Source organism: Rosa chinensis, chromosome 5, assembly GCF_002994745.2.
Source record: "Rosa chinensis cultivar Old Blush chromosome 5, RchiOBHm-V2, whole genome shotgun sequence".
NCBI lineage: Eukaryota > Viridiplantae > Streptophyta > Magnoliopsida > Rosales > Rosaceae > Rosa > Rosa chinensis.
The window spans coordinates 6123690-6145935 of NC_037092.1; the positions used below are offsets into that span (position 1 = coordinate 6123690).

Genomic DNA, 22246 nt, shown 5'->3' on the forward strand with positions numbered 1-22246 from the left:
AAGCTGCGAAATTTTGTTGACTGTAAATCCGGTGCCGTCATAGTAAAAGAAAAGACCGGGGGGGTTTCTGGTATTTTGGCATCTGGGATGAGGCTTACAGCTAATAACTTGTATGGGTTGGCATCAAAACCACGAAAAATATCTGATCTGGGCTCCTTCTCTCTGGTATTTTTTTTTTTCACAGCTAATAACTTGTGCTGCTAACTATCGCACCGCTTCGAAACCATTTGATGGAATCCAATCGTCTCGCCGGTTTGATCCATTTTGGGTACTTGATCTTACTCTGAAGTAGAAGAAGAATCACCCAGACACTGTGAAAGTTTTGAGGTTATTCAAAGTCCAAGTTTGCTTTGCTGCCATTTGTGGATGCATGTCAATGTCATCTTCTTCGAAACCAATCATCAATTCTATTTGAATTGGATCCTTCTGCTGTAAATTTAGGATCTTTAAACACCTGTTTCGGATTTGGAAAGTGCTTATCTGTGTATTGTTCATTGGATTTTATTTTTATTTTTACTTTTCAGGCTCTTCCTTCTAATTTTGAGAGAGGTATGTTGCTTACTCGATTTATCATGAGCTCATTGAGATGCAATGGGATTGCGATTGACTTGTGACTTGCCATTCTGGGTTAGATTATTCCACAAGCTATATGCTCAAGATATGGGCTTTCTGTTGCTTCGAATTTTGTTTGGCTTGTTGGCATTCTGATGATCATCTGCTATCCAATCGCCTACCCAATTAGAAAAGTAATGCTCATAGACTTGCACTAGACCTCAGTTTCTGCTTTATTAATTGATTTTGGTTATTGGACATTTAAGAATTGCACCCAGTCACCTACACTCAAATTACCCGTTACAAGGCAATGATCTTTTTTCTTTTCATTTTTTCATTCTATATTTGCACTCATAATTATGTTTCTTTATCACTAAAATCAGAGAAAGCTATTGTCCCAAAAAAAAATTAAAAAAATTATCAGAGTAAGCAGTGTATTCATCTAGGCTCTAGGGTTTCAGATTATAATACTATTTCTTTAAATTCATGGTTTCAGGTTCTTGATCTTGTACTTGGACATGGAAATGATTTGTTCAGGCGAGCACAGTTGAAAGCCCTCATCTCTATTCACGACCTTCAGGTGAGCAATTTAAATTGACAGTTTGGATGGCATGCCACCACTTGCAATTTCCCATATTTTGTTCATATTTCTAATTTCTTTTGGTGAAGAAAACTGTTTATGTAAATAACCTACGACTAGTTGTTCGGGTGGACGGTGACTTCTGATTAGTGAGTGGCTGCTGAAAATGCCGGAATTGTTATGCTGGTTCTCATGGTTTCCTATTCTTCCTTGACATACTATTTCTTTCCATGTAGGCTGGAAAGGGAGGTGAACTAACACATGATAAGACAACGATTATCAGTGGAGCGCTAGATTTAACTGAAAAGGTGCCTAGTGATTTCAAACAAGTGTTCTGTACTTGAGTGATTATAAATTCCTTTATTGCATCTTCTGTATTTTATATTGGGTTTTTCATACCAGTGGTCCTTAGTATTATACTGTCAACCTTTTGGTTCTTTTCATGGTCAAGTGCTTTCATGGTGTACTTTGTTTTGTTTCTGATATTGCTTTGAATATATTTTAATGCTAGTTTCCATGGTACTTTAGTTATACTTACATGTTCCAGTTATCTTCATGCAATTTTAAGCATTGAGATAATCTCTCTTTAATCTGTGAAGTGTTCCTAATAATAAAGCATCTTTCAATTTACAGACTGCCAAGGAGGCTATAACACCTATTGAATCAAGGTTGTGCTTGGATGTTGATTCAAAGTTAGACTGGTACGTCTTTCGTTGGCCTTGTGTGGTTTTAATATATGCTGGAAGTGATCTAGTTTTCTTTCTTCCACTAATGACAGTTCTTGATCCTTACTTTTTGCTATATCTTCTGTTTATTGAGCAGAGTATAGTAGAAAGTTAAGAAATGAGAAGGAATTGTTATGTTCATATGGTAGCAGTTTAGATGAGTTTTTCTGTTCTGCTATATATAGGGAAAAGATATTAAAATATTTTTTTATTCTAATGCAGCGAAGCAATTGGGAAAATTCTTGCACATGTTAGAATGTGTTGCTGAGGTCAGTTTGCTCTGAACTTGGATTTGTTTGGTATGGGAAAATATTACTTCTTGTAATTACAATTGTTGCTGTTGTGCTATCATAGATGCAAATTTCTCTAGTTCTAAGCTTGCTCCAATCTGAATTATATATGTAGACAATATCATGCTATTGTCTTAAATGCCTTTCTCATCAAATAATTTAATTCACTTTGATAGGAAAGAATGTTAAAATGCAGTTAGAAATTCCTTTATTCAGACAACCATACATGTTATTTAGGGGGTTAAGGTCAACATGTCTTTTAGCTTAATACTTTTTTATCTGGTTTTGATATCATATTATGTTGTACTGGAAATCTAGTTGTTAGTTCTTAATTCTTTCAATTGCTTCCGGCAATGCACTTCTGTATTTCTTCATGCACTTCTGAACTGTAAGGAATGTGATTACGGAAACTGCTCTTCTATTCCCTCCCTTCTCAGGAATATAGAGAAGCAAATGTGAGAATAAGTTAATTAGTTTTCCTGTTTCACCTGAGTTTTGTACCAATTGTTGAACCAATCAAACTAATAGTAATATGGTGTGCAACAGAACTGGTATATAGTAGGAAGAAAGAAGACCATTATAGTAGTGGTGATTAATTGAAATAAAAAATGCTAAGTTGTGCCCAATTTTTATGCGTGATACGTTGGTGATCTCTTATTTAGGGGGATTGTTGGGTTGGGTGTCTCTAACTTAGGCTCGCTATCTGCATTTCTAATTGACGATGTTGAGGGCCTCTAGTCTAGCTTACTGATTCTCTGATGTTCAGTGGATGCCTAAAATTAATCACCTAGATGATCATTGTACAATTGCTTTCCTGGTGGGACTGGTCAAAGTGAGATTTTGGCTTCGTCCTATTAGACTGAAGGACGCCTATAGTTCTTCTCTTTGTGTGATTTATGAAGGGGGAGAAGTTAAAAATTAAATGTGTTTTCCTTTATCTGCCAATAGCTTAAAGCCTGGCATATTTGTAATCTTGCAGCTTGTAGGAAGGGTACTTTATCTGAAGGAGACAAGATCACCTTAGAAACTGCAAAGCTGTTGAGAGAGAATTCTCTCGCACAGGATGCATTTAAGTTCCTACTCTAATCTTTCTTTGATCCATATATACTTTTCATTTTGGTTGGGACTGGTAGTCACTAATGATCATTCACCTGTTGTAAGGGTGGACAAATATGATAACTTCTACCTTTTCTACAAGTCTGTTTGGATGATGCGGAAGATCATCCATTTCTTCAATTTAGCAAATCAGGTGATCTATTCTGTTCAAATCCTTGCTTATATGACCTACCATTATGTTTGAAGAATTCGTGCCTATTGAGGTTGAAACAATTTAGAGCAAGGAAAACACTTGATATTGTCTTACCACGTCTTCTTTCTGAGAACCAATCCCAAAAAGGCACAACTTTATTAGATGTTTAATTAGATAAGTGAAGGTTATTGGTATCAATGTCTACAAGCAGTAGAGAGAACAACTGGTATGGATGGTCAGAAGATCAATTACAGAATAATCGAGCACCATATGGGAGATCTTCTTTACCACCTAGCGTAACTGCATAAGTGACATCATAATGCTGACCATTTTAATATTTTATGGTAAGCATGTCTTTAATCCCTTACTGGTGATATGCAGCTCTAACAAATTTGAGGATCATACTGAAGGCGAACAACCTCTTGTTGCAAAATTTAGAAGCTACATGAAGACTTGACAAATGGTTTCCATGCCTTGAGGATGAATCGATGATTGGACTTGATACTTCTTTTGGATGGTTCGTGTTGCTGTTATAAATTGCATGGTGATGACAATTGGAGTTACTGTAGTTTCTGTTGTGCATGAGGAAGTGTTAGGTTATTGTGACGCCATTTTTGCTTTGCTTATGTGGCGGTTGCTCTAGTTTGGATGTGTAGTTACAACTTCCTGTCATTCCCTTCATGTTTTTACTGGAGACTAGATTCTATTCCTCATGTATTTAAGCAATAAGGTATTCAAGATTTTTCATTTTTGATGGTTCTTAGTTGCCTCTATATCTTCATCTTTGACAGAAAAATTAACAGAGTTCAACGGAGGGAAAAATCAAAAAATAAGAAGGAATTTCCAACAAATTGTAGACAACTTTCAAAACAAGTTTGCCGTAGGTATCAAATTGTTGTTTATGAAATCAATTGATTTCTAGGTATCGGTTGTTGGATGCTCCATTTGTGAAATTCGCTTAAACAGGAAAAAAAAATCCCTTATTGCAATTGCTTACCCACAAACTCACCATTGGGTACTAGACTACTAGAGGCTCAAGTCCTCACATTATCCCAACAGGTACAAGAGGCTCAAGCCCTCACATTATCCCAACCGGTACAAGAGGCCCAAGCCTCGTCACTGTAGTTTAGCTACCTACAGTGCTTAAATAATCCAAATACCCGATCAAGATATTCCTTCATCGGGAACTTGTGTTACTACATAGGGGCACTAGTAGTATGGAATCTCGTGCCAAAGTTAATCAAGTCCCTATCCAAGAAATATCTTGAACAGTTGAACGGGAACTTGGAGACTTCTATATACCAGCAAATACCACCACAAGGTTCTATACTATCAGCAGATCCCGTGGGGCCACCCATACGACCTCTACTGGGCACTATTTGCCATTCTCCTTCTCTAGGATATTTTACTACTTACAAATGCCAAGTATACTCGCCAATCAGAATCCCGCATGCTCTACCATTCTTTATTACTTTCTTAATACTTTGTGTTTTCATTTTCTCAGTATCATTTATATCAAATGGTGGTTCTTTTTATGCTTCCTAGTTTTGGGGTGTTTAGATGAATTTTTTATGGCTATGTTGGGCCTATGGATTTGAGTGTTCTTGTTTTGAGGTACTTATTATGCACTAATTTTGACTCCAAATCGGAGGCATTGATATTATGCAGGCTTGGCTATAGAGACATCAAAAAATGGTTTTTGGGCTTTGCCCCAAAAAACTGCCACAATAAATTTAGCCCACCCTATTTTTGAATCCTAGCTACGTCCCTGAATCAAACGCAATAACTTTGGATATGTGAACAAAAAGTGAAGAAGTATGATGTTGATCTTGATTCTAGAAAACTAAACTCTTACCCACTGTTCATTGTAGTTGATTTGGATAACAGATTTTGAGAATGGGTAACAGTGAATGTTGACGCTGATAGAGGCTTCCCGAATATTGTAGATTGGGCGTTTTCTTTATATATCATAACCATTGGCAAAGTGTAGGCCTCATCAACGGGCCGGGCCGGGTCTTACTATATTTTTAAATAGTAGCGAGCCTGGCCGGGCCTGGTTTTATTGTAAATCGAAGGATCCAAGCCCGTCCATATAAAGCGGGCCTTGCGGGCTTTATTTACAAATAAATCTTTAAAGATACTAATTTTTTAAGAGAAAAATTCAGTTACCGTCCTCAAACTATTCTGGCAAGGCCAATTTGATACCCGAACTCTCAAAAGTATCAATGTGATACCTAAAGACCTAAATTGGCATCAACGTGATACTTCCGTCCAAAATTTCTGACGGCGCCGTTTGTTTGCTGACGTGGCAAGCACGTGGGTCCAAAAAAAAGTGAAATGACCCATTTACCCTTTTTTTTTTTAAGAAGAAAAATTCAGCTACCATCCCCAAACTATTCTGCCAAGGCCAATTTGATATTCGAACTCTCAAAAGTATCAATGTGATACCCAAAGACCTAAATTGGCATCAACGTGATACTTCCGTTCAAAATTTCTGACGGCACTGTTTGTTTGTTGATGTGGCAAGCACGTAGGTCCCAAAAAAAAGTGAAATGACCCATTTACCCAAATCGAGCAATTGACAGTGTGTGGGACAAGCCAAAGGTACCAAGTACCAGCTGGCAAGTCTTTTTCTTGATCTAATTGTGCTCAATTGCTATCTGGGTTGGTTTTGCTTTTTTGGTTTATGCTGGGTTTGTTTTTAGTTCTTATATACATGAATTCATGTTATATGTTGCTTTGGCCTTATGATTGTGATTTTGATCGGAGTATTTGGTATATGTTATTACTGACATGACGGCGGCAGTGGAGGAGGAGGATGCTGAGGTTGTGGCGGTGGAGGAGGGGGTTTGATGAATGGAGGTTCTATCAGCGAATGGGTGACGGTCTCTGCGAAGAAAGAAGATGGTTGGTGGAGCTAAGGTTCACCAAAATTTGGTGTGCAGCGAACCAGTTTTCCAGTTGGTTGCCCCGGAAGAGGAAAGCTGCTGAGCGAAGAAGAAGGAAATCGGTTTTGGTGAAGAAGAAGACATGGGTGTCTCTGGGTGCCCAGAGCAGTTTTCTGGGTGCAGAAAGATTTGATTTTTTTTTTGTTAATCGTGTCACCCAACTTTCGTTTTGGGTCCGTCTGCTGGGAGTTGAATGCGAAGAACATGGATTTGTAGCAGGAATTGGAGAGGATGATGGCAGCGTTGGTGATGGTTTGGGCGGAGGGGAAGGAGATGAGAGAGAGGAGGAGGAGAGAGAAGAAGAAGAGGATTGAGTTTGAAGAAGAAGCAGAAGCCATTTTTCTTTGATTCTTGGGTGGAGGAGAAGGAGCGGAGCTTGCGGTGGTTTGGCTAGAATAAAATCCCAGAAGAAGAAAAAGAAGAAAAATGAAAAGAAAAAAAAATGCTCTTATCATTTAATAGAATTGATCTAAGTGCTTTCACTTAGGTTAATTAGTAAAGGAAAGTAAAATATGGGAAATCATTTGCTTCAAATGTTTCACATGATCGACTTCTTTCTCATAACTTAGATGATTAATTATAAGATTTGAATTGAGTTTAATCATATGGAATTGGTTTTGATCTTTGTTTCTTACATTTCATCCTTGTATATATGTTTTTATATTTTCTTTATTTCACTTAATTTTAATTTTCAATTTTATAAATCTTAAAACCCCCTTATTTGTGTTTACTTGTATATATTTATATTCTTTATTTTATTTTTGTAAATAATACTTTATTATTTTAATTCTTTATTTGTTTACACAATTGTATATGTTTATATTCTTTATTTTATTTTTGTAAATAATACTTTTCTTTATTTGTTTACACAATTAAAGGTGTACTTTCAATCCTCGGTTAAAACGATCCTTACTTATTTTATACTAACGATGACATTTTAAAGGGTTAAATTACGTGCTCATTTTGTGCGTGTCAATTTTTGGCGCCGTTGTCAGGGATTGACACTCATCTTGAGCGTGTCAATTTTTGGCGCCGTTGCCGGGGATTGACACTCATTTCGAGCTTGTCAATTTTTGACGCCATTGCCGGGGATTGACGCTCATTTTGTGCATGTCAGCAAACAGACAACGCCGTTAGAGATTTTTGACCGAAGTATCACTTCGATGTCAAAATACGTCTTTAGGTATCACATTGATACTTTTGAGAGTTCGGGTATCAAATTGGCCTTAGCAGCATAGTTTGGGGATGGTAGCTGAAATTTTCTTTTTTTGAGGAATTAACAAAAAAAATGGTAAAAAGTCGATTTTGCCCTTTTTTTGGACCACGTGCTTGCCACGTCAGCAAACAAACGGCGCCGTCAGAAATTTTGGACGGAAGTATCACGTTGATGCCAATTTAGGTCTTTAGGTATCACATTGATACTTTTGAGAGTTCGGGTATCAAATTGGCCTTGGTAGAATAATTTGGGGACTGTAACTGAATTTTTCTCATTTTTTTTATAAACTTATATTTATATATCATACACTTCAAAGAGCAACGTCTATCAATTCAAAGAAAATAAAAAAACTAACCGTTGGATGTGATCATTACAATAAATTATGAGTGTGGTAAAAAATTTAACCAATTTCACCATATTTTCGAATCCGATCGAATTGGTCAACCGTCGTTACTTGTATGTTTTCTTGGTTGACCGATGGCTTGACGACCGCGAAATGTGCTTATTTTTTCACATCACATCTGTAAATATCCTATCGATGGATGTGTGTGGACATAAGATAAAAATTTCAATTTTAATTATAAAGCCGTTGACGTATACCAATTTGCCTCCTAAAGTTGTATGACTTATATGTTGCATTTAAATTGTTGAGGTTCACTCTAAAGCAACCATGAAGTGGAAAATGAATTTAGAGAAACCAACCGCTCGATGGAGAGATTGTAATGTTTTATGGTGGTTGTAAAAAATCCAGCCTATTTGGTTCTCGTTTCGAATTCAATCAACTAGGTCAAACTTAGTTACTCTTATAAACTTATAGTTATATATCATGCACTCCAAAGAGCAACCCCTATCAATTCAAAGAAAATGAAAAAACCGACCATTGGATGAGGTTATTACAATAAATTATGAGTGTGGTAAAAAATTTAGCCAATTTCACCATATTTTCCAATCCTATCGAATTGGTCAACCGTCGTCACTTGTATGTTTTTTTGGTTGACCGATGGCTTGACGACCGTGAAACGTGCTTATTTTTTCACATCACGTCTGTAAATATCCTATCGATGGATGTGTGTGTACATAAGATAAAAATTTCAATTTTAATTACAAAGACGTTGGCCTATATCAATTTGCCTCCTAAAGTTGTATGATTTGTACATTGCATTTAAATTGTTGAGGTTCATTCTAAAGCAACCATGAAGTAGAAAATGAATTTAGAGAAACCAACCGCTCGATGGAGAGATTGTAATGTTTTATGGTTGTTGTAAAAAATTCAGCCAATTTGGTTCTCGTTTCGAATTCAATCAACGAGGTCAAACTTAGTTACTCTTATAAACCTATATTTATATATCATACACTCCAAAGAGCAACCCCTATCAATTCAATAAAAATAGAAAAACCGACCGTTAGATGAAATTATTACTATAAATTATGAATGTGATAAAAAATTTAGCCAATTTCACCATATTTTCGAATCCAATCGAATTGGTCAACCGTCGTCATGATATGTAGAATATATATATGCACATATTCTATATAAAAGTATGAGAACTTCCACAAACATATATAAACACACACACACACACACACACATATCTATAAGAATATATATTTATAATATACAGTCCGTCTCAGGTGCGGACGTTCGTACAGAGCGGACGGTACGGATTTCCTGTTTTCGACCACTTTCCGGCCATATTTTTACATCTTAACCGTTCAGTTTTAGGTCCTAGTGTATAGATCACCTCTGCAAAATTTCAACCAATTTGGCGATCGTTAAGGCATCCAAAACTGCAATTTACCATTATAAATACGAACGGTTCCGGTTCGACAGATTCGGTCCGTTCGTGTAAAATGCAGTTTTGGATGCCTTAACGATCACCAAATTGACTGAAATTTTGTAGAGGTGATCTATACACTAGGACCTAAAAACTGAACGGTTAAGATGTAAAAATGTGGCCGGAAAGAGGTCGAAAACAGGAAATCCATACCGAAAATTCGGTACGAACGTCCGCACATGAGAAAAATTCTATATATATAAAACATAAATTTTTGACCGAAAATCATGTGCTATAATCCACACTTTCAGTTAAAATTTTTACCTTCTTCTTCTTCTTTTTATCAAAAAAGTTTCACAATCGGTTCTCACAAAATTGGAAGATTACACCATATTTCCATTTGCTTAGTCTTGCTTACTTGCAAACATCTTTTTTTGATCCTATTGCATTTGCATGGACATTGTTAACCTCACTTACTTACTAAAGTGAATATAGTTAACTACATTCATTTCCATGAGCATGAACATTGTTAACCTCGCTTACTTAACTCGGAGTAATGATGAGCCATTATTTCATCACACTCCAATAAAGCGTTCCACCTCAACACTCCAAAGTCCAAACTCAAAACCAAATCCTTCTCAAGACACGTGGCTCTCTTGCTCTCCAGCACTGCCACCACCGCAGTCCTAGTCAACAAAATTCCACCCACCACGACGTCGTTTCGCCCTCCTATACAAAACCAAAATTTCGAAGAAGTAAAACTCTTATCTGGAAACTTCGCCACCGTTCTGGTCCCTTCCCCCTCAAAGTAGTCCCCCTCAGCTCACCTCAATAAGAGCCATACCCTCTCTCCCACCACACCCATATCACCAAATTTTCCCAAATTCTTTTCAAGCATTCAAGCTTTGATTTTGAACCACTTGATTACAGAAAGATTCAAACTTTGAAGAGAGTCAGGAAGAAGAAGAAGACATGGGTGTAGACTACTACAAGCTTTTACAGGTCGACAAGAGCGCCACAGAAGATGAACTGAAGAAGGCTTACAGAAAATTGGCTATGAAGTGGCACCCTGATAAGAACCCCACCAATAAGAAAGAAGCTGAGACCAAATTCAAGCAGATCTCTGAGGCCTATGAGGTTGGTGACTCTTACCCTCTACGTTTCTCTTTGTGTCGTTTCAGTTAATTTGATGCTAATACTTGATTTCTGATCTGGGTTTTGGGGATTTGAATGCATGTTAGATCAAGTTTGAATCTTTTTTTTTTTTGATGTTTGGAATGTGATGTGTGAATGCTAGAGTTTGATCTTGCGTGAATATATCGTGTGGCAATAGAAATAATCTCTGGGTTTTAAAGATATTAATAGTAGAATTCAAGTTTATAATTATGGTAGAATCTTTTTTGTGTTTGGATGTGTTGTGTGTGAACGCTAGAGTTTGATCTTTGTGTAAATATATCGTATGGCAATAGAAGTGATCATCTGGGTTTTGAAGATTTTAATAGCGGAATTCAATTTTATATGTATGGTAGGATCTGATCCTGAGTCTTTGGATTTGCAGGTTCTGAGTGATCCACAGAAAAGAGCAATCTATGATCAGTATGGTGAAGAAGGCCTTAAAGGCGGCATTCCGCCTCCAGATGCTGGGGGGCCTGGTGGTGCCACGTATTTCCAAACTGGAGATGGTCCAAATGTGTTTAGATTCAACCCCAGGAATGCCAACGACATTTTTGCGGAGATCTTCGGGTTCTCTAGCCCAATGGGTGGTGGAATGGGAGGAGGTGGTTTTGGTAGTGGCATGAGGGGTGGAAGATCATCCTTTGGTGGAATGTTTGGGGATGACATGTTTAGTTCTTTTGGAGAAGGCCGACCGATGAGTCAGGGACCAAGGAAAGCTTCTCCTTTGGAGAGGAAGTTGCCATGTAGTCTTGAGGAGCTCTATAAGGGAACCACAAAGAAGATGAAGATATCTAGGGAAATTGCAGATGCAAGTGGGTAAGTGCTTCTCACTCTGTTTATAATTCTGTATTTGCTTTTGTTTTTGTTTCTAAATAAAAGTAGGTTATCACAAACATCTTTTTTAATCCTATTCCATTTGCATTAAACATTCATGATGCAACGTTGGCTCCAATGTGAGATCAAGTCGTAAATTAGGCCAGTGGCTGTTGTGAGCTTACCTTACATTGCTAGGATGGTGACTGCAGTCGCATTTGTTTTCTTTAATGTCTTCATGTCTTGGGCAATGGGAAGTTAGATGGCTGATCTTACTGTAGTACCATTGTGATTGTTTGTATTCATGTTTTAAACAAATATTTGATTGCTCTGTTACATCCTTTAGCTGGTGATCTACAAATTGCACCAGCAATTGTCTTCGTGTGAATCCCATATCTGTTTAATGGCCTAACTATCATGTAATGCAGGAGGACAATGCCGGTGGAGGAAATCTTAACCATTGAGGTCAAGCCTGGCTGGAAAAAAGGAACAAAGATCACTTTCCCAGAGAAGGGGAATGAGCGTCCAAACGAAGTTCCTGCAGATCTCGTATTCATAATCGATGAGAAACCACACAGCACATTCACAAGGGATGGGAACGACCTGGTGGTAACACAGAAGATCTCGCTGGCAGAAGCACTAGTAGGTTACACACTGCATCTCACCACACTAGATGGGAGGACCCTCACCATCCCCATCAACACTGTCATTCATCCAAACTACGAGGAGATAGTCCCTCGGGAGGGTATGCCTATACCAAAAGATCCCTCCAAGAAGGGCAACCTTAGAGTGAAATTCAACATCAAATTTCCAACTAGGTTGACTTCTGAACAGAAGGCTGGAATCAAGAAACTTTTGGCTGCGTAATTTTAATTTTATTGCTGCTTTATTCGAGTCTCAAGAGTGTTGTGAATATTTTTTGAGATGACTTGGATATGAATAACTAGTTTTAATTTTAAGGTTTACATTTGGTTGTAATCAGAAATAAAGATTAGTTCTGTGTGGCGGATTTTCTATAAGCTTGTAGTGTCGGAGTAAATAATATAACTCTTTCCAATATGGAAAAGAAAAATATGGAAAATACATATTGCAACACATTTGCAGTATAACTCATTTTCGTTACTATGTTCCTTGAACATAATTTAGGTTACACCGCATATCACAGCACTCCTACCAAGTACTTGTATCCAGATTCCAGCCCATCCATATCCATAAATTGGTAATGGTCTGTAATACCAAGGATGGTAACAAAAATGAGAACTAATTGAAACCAAGATAGATTTCCACCTCCGGATGAGACCAGCGCACCAGTGGAGCTGCAATATCAAAACGTAGCAAGTACGTCTCAGATACTCCCACAAACAATTCAAAGCACATACTTCAATCACTGTAATCATCATCGTCTGAAGCTGAATCAGTGCCGCCATCATTTATAATCCTGTTTGGGACTTCATCTGAAGCATCACTCAAATCTACATCCCCTTCCGAATCTTCTTCTCTTGCTTCCTCAATGCCATTATTATCATCTTCAGAAGCATCCATCTCCTCATCACTAGGTTCTCGTAGACCACTGTTCCAACCGCTGGAGGTCCCATCAAATCCAATCTCCCAGTTCCCTTGTTCATATCCCACTGCTTGTTCTTCGTCATCAGATTCCAGTGCCTCTGCTTGCTCATACTCCTCTCGTTGTTCATCACCTTTCATATGGATCATATTGATATTTTCATCATCCCATTCCCCAGCCAAGTTTCTGGGTGATTCCCCTCCACTGTCAGGGCTACTGCGTAGGTCAGTCACATGACCCATAAGTGTCCCCTCGACAGCCCTGTTCTTCATTCTCCTCTTTCTAACAGTACGTCGGCCCCGTCCACTCCCTTGTCCCTGCGTTCTTCGCCCCACAGGTCCTAATCCTTGACTCATATTCTCGTTCTCATTACCTCTAGCTTTTCGCCGACTACCACCAGATTTGGACTTTTTACCACGTCCTTGCTCACGACCTCCTCTACCACGTTTGAGGCTGTTTCGTGCACTTTTCAGGTGAGTACTTTGTTCGTTGTGGTCTGTCTCTGTTGGTTCGATCTCCCTATCATTTCTCATTGGGGTGAATCTCAAAGGAATCTTCTGCAGACAAAAAGCAAGAGTAAGATCACTTGTTAAGTATTGTGGAGAACTCTGTATGAAACACCACCTGATATTCAACAGACATGGCGCAAAATAATGCCCCTTTTAAAAAAATTTCATGTGTTGGACTTTTATGAGAATTCAATGCATTGCATCAATGAATCTTACCGAGTGATTTATTTTTTTTATTTTGATAATGTAAAGCACATTATCTTTCAACATATATTTTATGAGCAGCCTGACTGAGAGCATGAGAGAAGAAAACGCAACTCACAATATGTTCTCCGACTTCCTTGTCGCCATTGGGCTCAGGTTTCTCATTCGGTATATATGTAATTGCTGAGTCCATCTCATAAACCCTCAGAGCCACAGCTGCCGTGGTATGTGGTATCCAAGGAAGTACAGAAACTGATTTGGTGTCTAGATAATCACGATTAGCAATCACTGACTGTTTGCTGGAGCCCAGTAATTCATCAGTCGCTGCAAAGTTTGATGACACAAAGTCTCGTTTCATCGCAGTCTCAAACACAGTTAACATCTGCAAAGAAGTGTTCCAAAATTGATCAGCTCCTCAAACAAAAATTATGTATCAGGAATATACGTGATGCACCATGGAGTAGACGCATGCGGAATTGAGAATTAACAGATAATCATAACGCCAGTTGATATTGGGTTCAATCAAAGAAACAGAACCGCAAACAAACCTGCAGAAGCTCTTCAACCGATGATGACGCATTCAGTTTTGCTCCCCACGTCTTTCGACTGTCTTCTGTCCAAAAGGATTGAAGGGCTTCGGGTGGAACAGATACCTGTCAATCAATTTTGAGGGACATTAACAACGGAATTGAACAACTCGAGATACATTAGATACACAGGCTGTAAAGCAAGCAACAGTTGAGATTCTTTCTAAGTCGTAGTATCTCACCTCAACAAGAGCCATGAAGGCCTTGAGCAATTTGCTGGCCAAAGGAACAGAAGTACCAGGAACATGGATATCGCAAGTTTCCAAGTTCCTTCTCTCTTTACATTGTATTACATGTTCAGAAAAGTCAAGATTTTCATAGGTAGCACCAAACGTCTGATGGCAGAAACTGCAGTGGGAGTCTTCAAAGTGGTAACAACTGAGGCAGAAATCGCAAAAATCAAAGAGCTGTCTGCACCTCTTTTTCCCATATTTCGAGGCACATAATGCAGATGTACTGAAGCATTCTCTCCACATCCACTTCTGAAAATCTTGATACCTACTCAAGGCAGCCCTTTTCTCATTTTCGTTTCGGTTAAGCTCAATTCTGAAAGAAGAGGACGTCTCCCCAACGTCAGTATTTAAAGCAGAAACTGTACTTCCAGGGCTGTCGAAACCCGAAGGGTAGTCGGGACTAGAATCCATTTCATCAGCTTCTTTTTTAACATGATTTCTACTTGAAGGATGCAAATTTCTACGAACATTTTCCTTGAAGGATGCCTCAATCTTTTGCAACATTAAGCGTAAATGGGATTCTCTAATCCCACGTGTATCCAGTGACATCAAAAGAGTGTCAAATGCCTACAAAAAAATAACTCATTCAGCAAATTAAACCACCGAAGTAACGCAAGGTAATTACCATTTGCAGCTCTAAGGGATTAGGAAAGAAGAGTATGTATAGTCATAGCATCAGCGAAAGGAGGAAAAGGCAAGAAACCACTAATTTGACATGTTAATGTTGATTTAAGACTGGGTTACAAGTATTTTGAAAAGAAACATAAATCTAATAAACATACAAGTCATTCCATAGGCCAGCAGGCCAAAACCTATTGCAAATATATTTTAGGACTTGAAAAAACAAGGCATGCTGGCGACATCAACCAAAAGACCAAAACCTCAATGCTCTGATACCTCAATGGTGACAGAGCAAACTTCCCCAGGAAGTAAAACACACCTCAGTCCCATCCATCTGCTTAAAAAGGATTGACATGGTTTCCCTAAGGGTGAAACGTGACTAGCAAGACCGTAAACCAACAAAAGTCAACATGAATACACACACGACTGTTGTTCATTTCAAGCATGATCTGTAAAGCAGATGATAAAAATGTAAACATTTGAAGTACCTCCTCGGTGTCAATAAGCCTCCAATTTCCATTGTTTAGTTCAATAAAGATTCTGCCTGAACCAGGATCATTGCTCGATGCAGATGCAACAAATTGCCAGTATCGATTATGCCTGCGATCTTGGCCAAGAGGGAGGGACCTGTAAGCATACATCTCCTCTGCTCTGTGGGCAATATATGATTTCAACTGTGAACGTGACTTTTTTGATGCATAAGCCAATTGCTGATTCAAGATGTTTTCAGGACCCATGGAAGTATCTTGAGGTACCATGGCCCTTTCAACAGGCACACCATTCAGAAGTACTTGTGAACCATGATTCGAATTTTGAGTTTCTGCAGCTCCTTCCTCATTGATTCTATTATAAACATCCAGTAGAGGACTTTGGCCGTCTTCCACTCCGGGAACATGGGCTTCAGCTTTGCCTCCCATGAAAGATGGAATATCAACTTTACTCACATTCTCTTCTTTTAGGCGACTTTTGTCAAGCTGTGCCTCTGCCCACATTTGCTTCTTAAGAGCATTTGCTGCTTCTAAGCGATCCTGTTGAACACTTGGTGTCAAATTTAATAAAGAAAAGAAGACACTACATTGATGTTCAAATACTTCAAATAAAATGCTTACCTCAAGAACAACACGAATAGAGTTTCCTTCATTTGCAATACCAATTAAGGAAACGAGAGAACTAAGACGCTCTTCGACACTGAGATCAGAATAATCCCCTTCTGTAAGCCCTTGAACCCATGACTCACCTGCCTTGCTCTCATCAATCTCCATATTTTCTTGATCAAGATTGCTAGTACTAATTTCTACACCAGAAACACACTGCTTGGAGGAAGCACTTGGACCGTCTGCCTCTTTGGAAGCAGTAACGGGGAAAGATGAAACATCCTTATCAAACTCATTTTGCACAGTTGGTGCAACATCAATGCATAAATTTTCCTGTCCATTCTCTGAAAAAGGAGTCACTTCATTAAACTGATCAGGGGATTTCTTCACTATGGCTGGAGTAGCTAAGTCGTCAACTTCAGGGTCCTCGTCAACGTCATCACAATCAGAGTCTTCATCTCTCTCAACCTCTTCGGCATCATCTCTTTCAACCTCATCGACATCTTCTGCAGCTAAAATCCCATTTTCAAATATCTGAACCTTCTTCCTCGCTGCCGAAAGTATGGCCTCAGCATCAATAGGGTCCTTTCTGTAAGCAGATCGTACACGATATGTTGAAGGAGCAATTCTTTCAAAAAGCTTAGTATCTCTCGTCAGAGCAACTGAAATTGAAGCTTCTGGAGTCTTGCTTGTTGTCAGGTCTCGAAGGCCAGATTTCTTACAGAATGATAATCAATGACAAACGAATGAAAAAGAAAGTCAGGAAAGAAGCACATAATTCCATACCAAACAGACTCGGCTGTTGTCACAACATTGTTTGTGTTAAAAGTGCTTTAAATTCACCTGAATCTTGTCAGCAAGTTCTAACACCGTCAATCCCTTGTTTCCCTCAAGAGAAAGGACATGAAAAGCTGCAAACTTTACAGTTCCTGGCGTCAACCGATGTCTGGATCTCCGTGGAGCTAATAAGCCCTTTTCTTGCATTATTGCAAATGCATTTTCAGCTGCTGAACCATTGCGGAGAGTTGAAATTACATCACGACAACCTTTACCCTGTAATTACAATGGGTCCCATGAATCTTTTGATTTTTCTATAATAAACATTGAACCAGCCAGAAGGCCTAATTTCTAACATCTGAGTGTACTCTACCGAAAGAAAAAATTTCATACGAACAACCACATTTAAGGTCATTCGTTATTGACATAGATGGCGCAACATTAGAATGCAATGCCCAATCTGGAAGGCCAAAAGTAAACATTATGACACTCTTTTCACCTAGCATTCAGTATCAGTTTAAATTAAATTTTTAATTAAGAAATACAAATTTTAGGATTTTTTTTTCCTTTGCTCTTTTATAAACTGATACACCAGAATGATGCCCTTCGAAATGTAAAAGTATTGAAAATTAGAAAGGGAACCTCATCATTATCAGGCAAGTATGACCATGAGATACTCCTTTTCTTCAACTGTGGCCCAAATCCAGCGGAGAGTGCTAGTTGGCGAAAAATTTCAGGCCATGTTAGCAGATTTAAGTGCTTCTGCCAGTTCCTTATATCAAATCCCCATGCATATGCCTGAACACAAATAAAACTCAGTAAGTTCGAAGAAAAATTGGGGAAAAGACATAAGATAAGCAAAAGAACTGGTGCAAGCATGCAGAGAGTGGAAATTACTCCTTCAACAATCTGTGGATGTCCACCTCCAGGATTAGCAGCACCATTTTGATTGAGACCTAGTCCAGTAGAAGGTGTCCTTGCAACATCTTCTATATCCTTTATAATCAACCTCAAGAGAGCAACATGAATCTCTCCTAACAACCTTGAATCCTGATATCAAAATTATATAATATCTCAGTGGGCAGAAAACAGATGAAATGCGCAATTTTGAAATAAAAACACTTATTGGTGGCTCACATAGTCATGAAAAGCTTGAACAAACTCATCCACAGTAAAAGGCCATAACTCAAGAACATCTGCAAATGTAATCAAAAATCTCCAAACCTGTCAAACACACCATCATGTTATTCAATCATCAAAATGAAGACATTAACTCGAAATATAAGCAAAAGAGTACTTTATAAAAATAACGAGTAAGTGACCTTTCAAGAAGGGATCTTATGCAGGACAGCCTCACAGTTAAACTTAAAAACCATGAGCATAGATCACCAATCAGAGTATACTGAGATTTCACTTTTAAGACAGTCGTATACATACACAAACACTAGAATCCAGACCTTAAGAAGTCTCTAATTGCCACTTAACTGACCCAACTACGCCAAGATCAACCCAACCCAAAAGTTTAAGGTCGGTAATCAAAACACCATCGTTTTGGAGGTAATAATTAGTCTCCAGTACTAAAAGCAAAGTACCAAATGATATGATTACAATGTCCACAAAACACACAGAATAAATACTTGTTATTACTTTACCACAAGAAAACTAGGAAACACAAGTACAGACAAGTATCAAGAGACTACCAGGATATTACAGACCAGTGATCATGCTTTGTTCACAAGGAATTAATGTAAAACCATAACCTATACAAGAAAATCTCATATAAGAGGAAAAAGGAAGAACGCACCATGAGAAAGTTACCGATGTTCTCCTCTGAATCGATCCACGGATGAACTGCAAATGGTTTTTTCAATAGCACAGACTTCGGTGGAAATGCCGTCAGATCATCTAAAGCACAAAAATCATGTGGTCAGTTCAAATGGTTACAATGGAATATTATGTAGCAAAATAAATAAAGATAATCCCATTATCAAACAAGATATATCAGATATTTCAAAATCAATTGCCCAAAAAAAGGGAACTGATTGAGTGGGAAAACCATGGAAAAATAGTAAAGCTTTTAGAAGAGAATGCCAAGCAACACTTACCTCTGAATTCATCAAGGTTGGTGTCAGGATCAATACTAATTATTGAGGATAATCCCTTGCTTGCAGCAGCCAACTCCATTAGCTCTAGTTGCTCATCCTCATAAAGTTCCATAGATTTATTAAGAAGCCTTCTTGCAGTAGCCTTCTCAAGTGCAGCTTTGCGTCTCACTTCCTCTCTCTCTTTTCGGAGCTCTTCCTTTTGCCTCCTTTTCTCAGCCTGCAAGATGTACCCAAGAGAGATAAGGCAAATAAAAGGGGCACAGAGAAACAAGAATATGCAATATTGCACTGAAAAATCAAACTATGAAACAAATGCACTACATTAGTAGATCCCAAACTTACTCTTATATGTTCTTTTTGCAAAAACTTCTCCCTTCGTTCGATTTCACGTTTTTGCTCCTTCTTTGATCTCTCTTCCTCTCGCTGCCTCTCACGCATCAACCTCTCTTCCTCCTTTCGCCTTTCACGGTCTTGCCTTTCCATTTCTTTCTTCATTCTTTCCTCATTCTATAATAGAAAAATCAAAATATCAGCATACAAACTGCTATACTTCAGTATATAAACTTACTGCTGGAAAATCAAACCTTTCTCCTTAGAATATCTTGTTTCTCCAGCTCCTTCCGAATTCGAACTTCATGAGCTTCTACTTCTTTAGCCATTCTGACTTCTTCACTCTGCAAGAGGCAACTATTAAAGTCTTCCTTGGCTGAGGACATATACTTTGAAACAAATGCAGTTGAATAAGTATACCTTGCGTTTCCTCTCCATTCTCAGCATAGTGTCATTAATTTGACCATCAGACAATACATTAGAGTTTTCCGGTGCAATAATAGGGGGTTCACCATATTGAGTATTCATTCTAACATTGATAAAGGGGTCCCTTAGAGGTAAGCCATCATCACCAGGAGATGAAAAGGCCACTGCTTGCTTCTCCTGTTGTGACAGAAGACGAGCCCGACTGTGGCCACCGTGAACCCTTGACAACTGTTCATTTCCACTTGCAAATGGTGAAGCTCTTGCAGTTGGACCATCAATTGCTGAATCATGAAAATGAGATTGAGCAACTTGTCCATATACATCAGGCCGAATAATGGGGTGGTCTTGAAGATATGGATATTCATGGAGAGATCTCGGAGTACCCTGAGAAGAAGCGCATACTAACAATAAGCCAAAATAGGACCAAGGAACCTCTCAAGAAAGAGATTACTCGTAACATGCTAGACAACTCTGACGGATATTAAAAATGCAATTTTCTTTCGCTATTTGAAAGAAGAGAACATATATTTGCCCATTATCATCTGACAAAAACAAGCATTTTATCGAAGAAAAGAGATGCATACTTTATTTAGTTTTGCATCATGCCGCTTCTGCTGCTCTGCAACTGATTCACCAAGCAAAAATCGGAAGTATTAGCAGAAATCCAATTGCATACCAGAAGCAATCAAGCAAAAGGCAATAACGCAACTGTGTTTCCTTTTAGGTAATAACTAATTACTTATGAGTAGCAAGTGTAATCTAAATGCATTCAGGAAACGTTGCTAAGCTTATGAAAAGACCAACATATATGAACATGGCAGAGAAAGTACATTTCTGGTTCCTCATGATCAAATTACGACCACGCATGTTATAATCACATAAATAGTCAACAGAATTGTCTTATACAACCATAACAAGCAAACAATACCATGCATAATTCTGCAATCAAACCCTACATAAGTCGGGTACAAAGCATCTCAAACCAAGCTGTATACCTAGAGGTGCCCCGAATGCATCCGGGGGCAATTGATCAAACTCTATCCCAAGCACAGGGCCATCTTCCCTTAATGGCTCTCCCAATTGAGCTTCCACAATAGCAATGGCTCTAAGCTCCGTAATCGACTGCTGTGACTCATAATGCCTCCTCCTTGGCATATCCTCAACAACAACACTCCTGGACACCACATTGCGGTCTGCATGACCAAATGGGCTCGAGCCAGAGCCCGAACCCGACCCATAGTCACTCCCCGGCTCCGACCCATGTGCCAAGTCATCAATTGGAGGCTCCGGCAACACCGCCACTGATTTCCTCTGCTTCTTCGCCGGTCCTGGACCCGGACCCGGACCCGAACCCGAACCTCCTTCCTTCTTATCCTTCAGCCTTCTGTGACAGAACCACATCTGCAACTGCCGATCGGAAAGCCCCAATTTCTCCGACAGCTCCGCCCTAATCGACTCCGATGGGTACGTCTCCACTGATCAAAGAAAAATTAAACACAAACCCAAATCAAAAAAATCAATCTTTCACAAAAATTCGAACCAGAAATTTCACGAATCGCGAAATTCAGACTCACACGCATAGGCCTTCTCTAGGGTTTCGAGCTGAAACGGCGTCTTCATCTGGCGCTTGGGCTTGCCTCCCTCGCCGGAATTGTTCAATTTACTATTGCTATTCTCGGGGTTCCGATTCTGATTATCTCCTTCCGAACCCTCCATCGAGATCTGGGCTCTCAAAATCTTAAACCTTTTTTTGGAACCCTAGAATTTTATCCCCAAATTGTTTTCATGAACAAAGACCAAGACTTTACGAAAGCAAACAAAGAATCTGAGGCACCCTTTTTCTAAACGATTACCGTAACAGTCAAGGAAATAATAATAATAAGCGATTGAGAAAGAGAAAGGGGTAGAAGAATTATCATGATGGAATAATATTGATTTTGATTTTGCTTTTGATTTTGATTTTGCTAAGAATAATGTGAATAATATATAAATGTGGAAATCGAAAATTGTTGATAATAACAACAACAACAGCAACAAGTGCAGCATCAAAAAATAGGATGAGGCAAAATCAGGAACATAAAACCAACAACAGTCTTTCCTCACTCTAATTCCACCTTCCATAATTTTTTTTGTTTTTCTTTCATTTTTCTTTTTCATTTTTTTTTCTATTTAAATTTTGTTTTTGGTGACTTGGTTCTTTTTAATTCGTTCCTGTGCGTGTTGGGCTGAGACGCTAAAAGATCCGTAGAATGAATCTCTCTCTTCATTAAAAACTTCCTTGTGGATTGATGATCAGAGATTTTGAAGGGTTGGTATGGTTTGAAATTTCCCGATGAATCTTTATGTATAGTTTTAGACTCGAATGGTTAGTCACTTAGTCATATATTATCTCAATACATCTTTCTATTTTATTCTAGTCTTAACTCATTTCTCTATATTTTTTCGTCACGTAGGTTAATCCGACAAACACCT

At 38.5% G+C, this 22246-nt stretch overlaps 3 protein-coding genes across 7 annotated transcripts; 2 read left to right on the forward strand and 1 right to left on the reverse strand.

Moving 5' to 3' along the window:
- Positions 1-126: 126 nt before the first annotated feature.
- LOC112167781 (DUF21 domain-containing protein At4g14240-like) lies at positions 127-4169 on the forward strand. Of its 3 annotated transcripts, XR_002923934.2 has the most exons (9): positions 300-431; positions 525-549; positions 633-746; positions 1049-1132; positions 1369-1440; positions 1766-1833; positions 2080-2126; positions 3127-3396; positions 3778-4169. XR_002923934.2 is itself a non-coding variant. In XM_040506714.1 (8 exons), the coding sequence occupies exons 1-7, from the start codon at positions 231-233 to the stop codon at positions 2123-2125; spliced, it is 447 nt and encodes a 148-aa protein (XP_040362648.1). In that variant the 5' UTR covers positions 127-230; the 3' UTR covers position 2126; positions 3778-4155. The 3 variants fall into 3 exon arrangements, 2 of the variants coding, with proteins under 2 accessions (XP_040362648.1, XP_024160621.1); XM_040506714.1 differs by lacking the exons at positions 300-431; positions 3127-3396 and adding an exon at positions 127-268 and having other exon boundaries at positions 3778-4155; XM_024304853.2 differs by lacking the exon at positions 3127-3396 and having other exon boundaries at positions 3778-4155.
- Positions 4170-10152: 5983 nt separating this feature from the next.
- LOC112165355 (dnaJ protein homolog 1) lies at positions 10153-12333 on the forward strand. Its single transcript, XM_024301845.2, has 3 exons — positions 10153-10472; positions 10894-11327; positions 11753-12333. Exons 1-3 carry the CDS (start codon positions 10308-10310, stop codon positions 12189-12191), a joined length of 1038 nt encoding a protein of 345 aa, XP_024157613.1. The 5' UTR covers positions 10153-10307; the 3' UTR covers positions 12192-12333.
- Positions 12334-12359: 26 nt separating this feature from the next.
- LOC112165354 (homeobox-DDT domain protein RLT1) lies at positions 12360-22037 on the reverse strand. 3 transcript variants are annotated; one of them, XM_024301843.2, is made up of 18 exons: positions 21349-22037; positions 20770-21249; positions 20359-20399; positions 19769-20158; positions 19603-19692; positions 19361-19525; positions 19019-19235; positions 18718-18818; positions 18051-18137; positions 17811-17963; positions 17556-17711; positions 16980-17189; positions 16152-16853; positions 15531-16070; positions 14371-14988; positions 14150-14254; positions 13720-13983; positions 12360-13442 (listed from the first exon to the last, which is right to left on the reverse strand). In XM_024301843.2, the coding sequence occupies exons 1-18, from the start codon at positions 21488-21490 to the stop codon at positions 12705-12707; spliced, it is 5199 nt and encodes a 1732-aa protein (XP_024157611.1). In that variant the 5' UTR covers positions 21491-22037; the 3' UTR covers positions 12360-12704. The 3 variants fall into 3 exon arrangements, with proteins under 3 accessions (XP_024157611.1, XP_024157612.1, XP_024157610.1); XM_024301844.2 differs by having other exon boundaries at positions 12360-13445; positions 19769-20057; positions 20360-20399; positions 21349-22036; XM_024301842.2 differs by having other exon boundaries at positions 12360-13445; positions 21349-22036.
- Between the last annotated feature and the right edge of the window lie 209 nt (positions 22038-22246).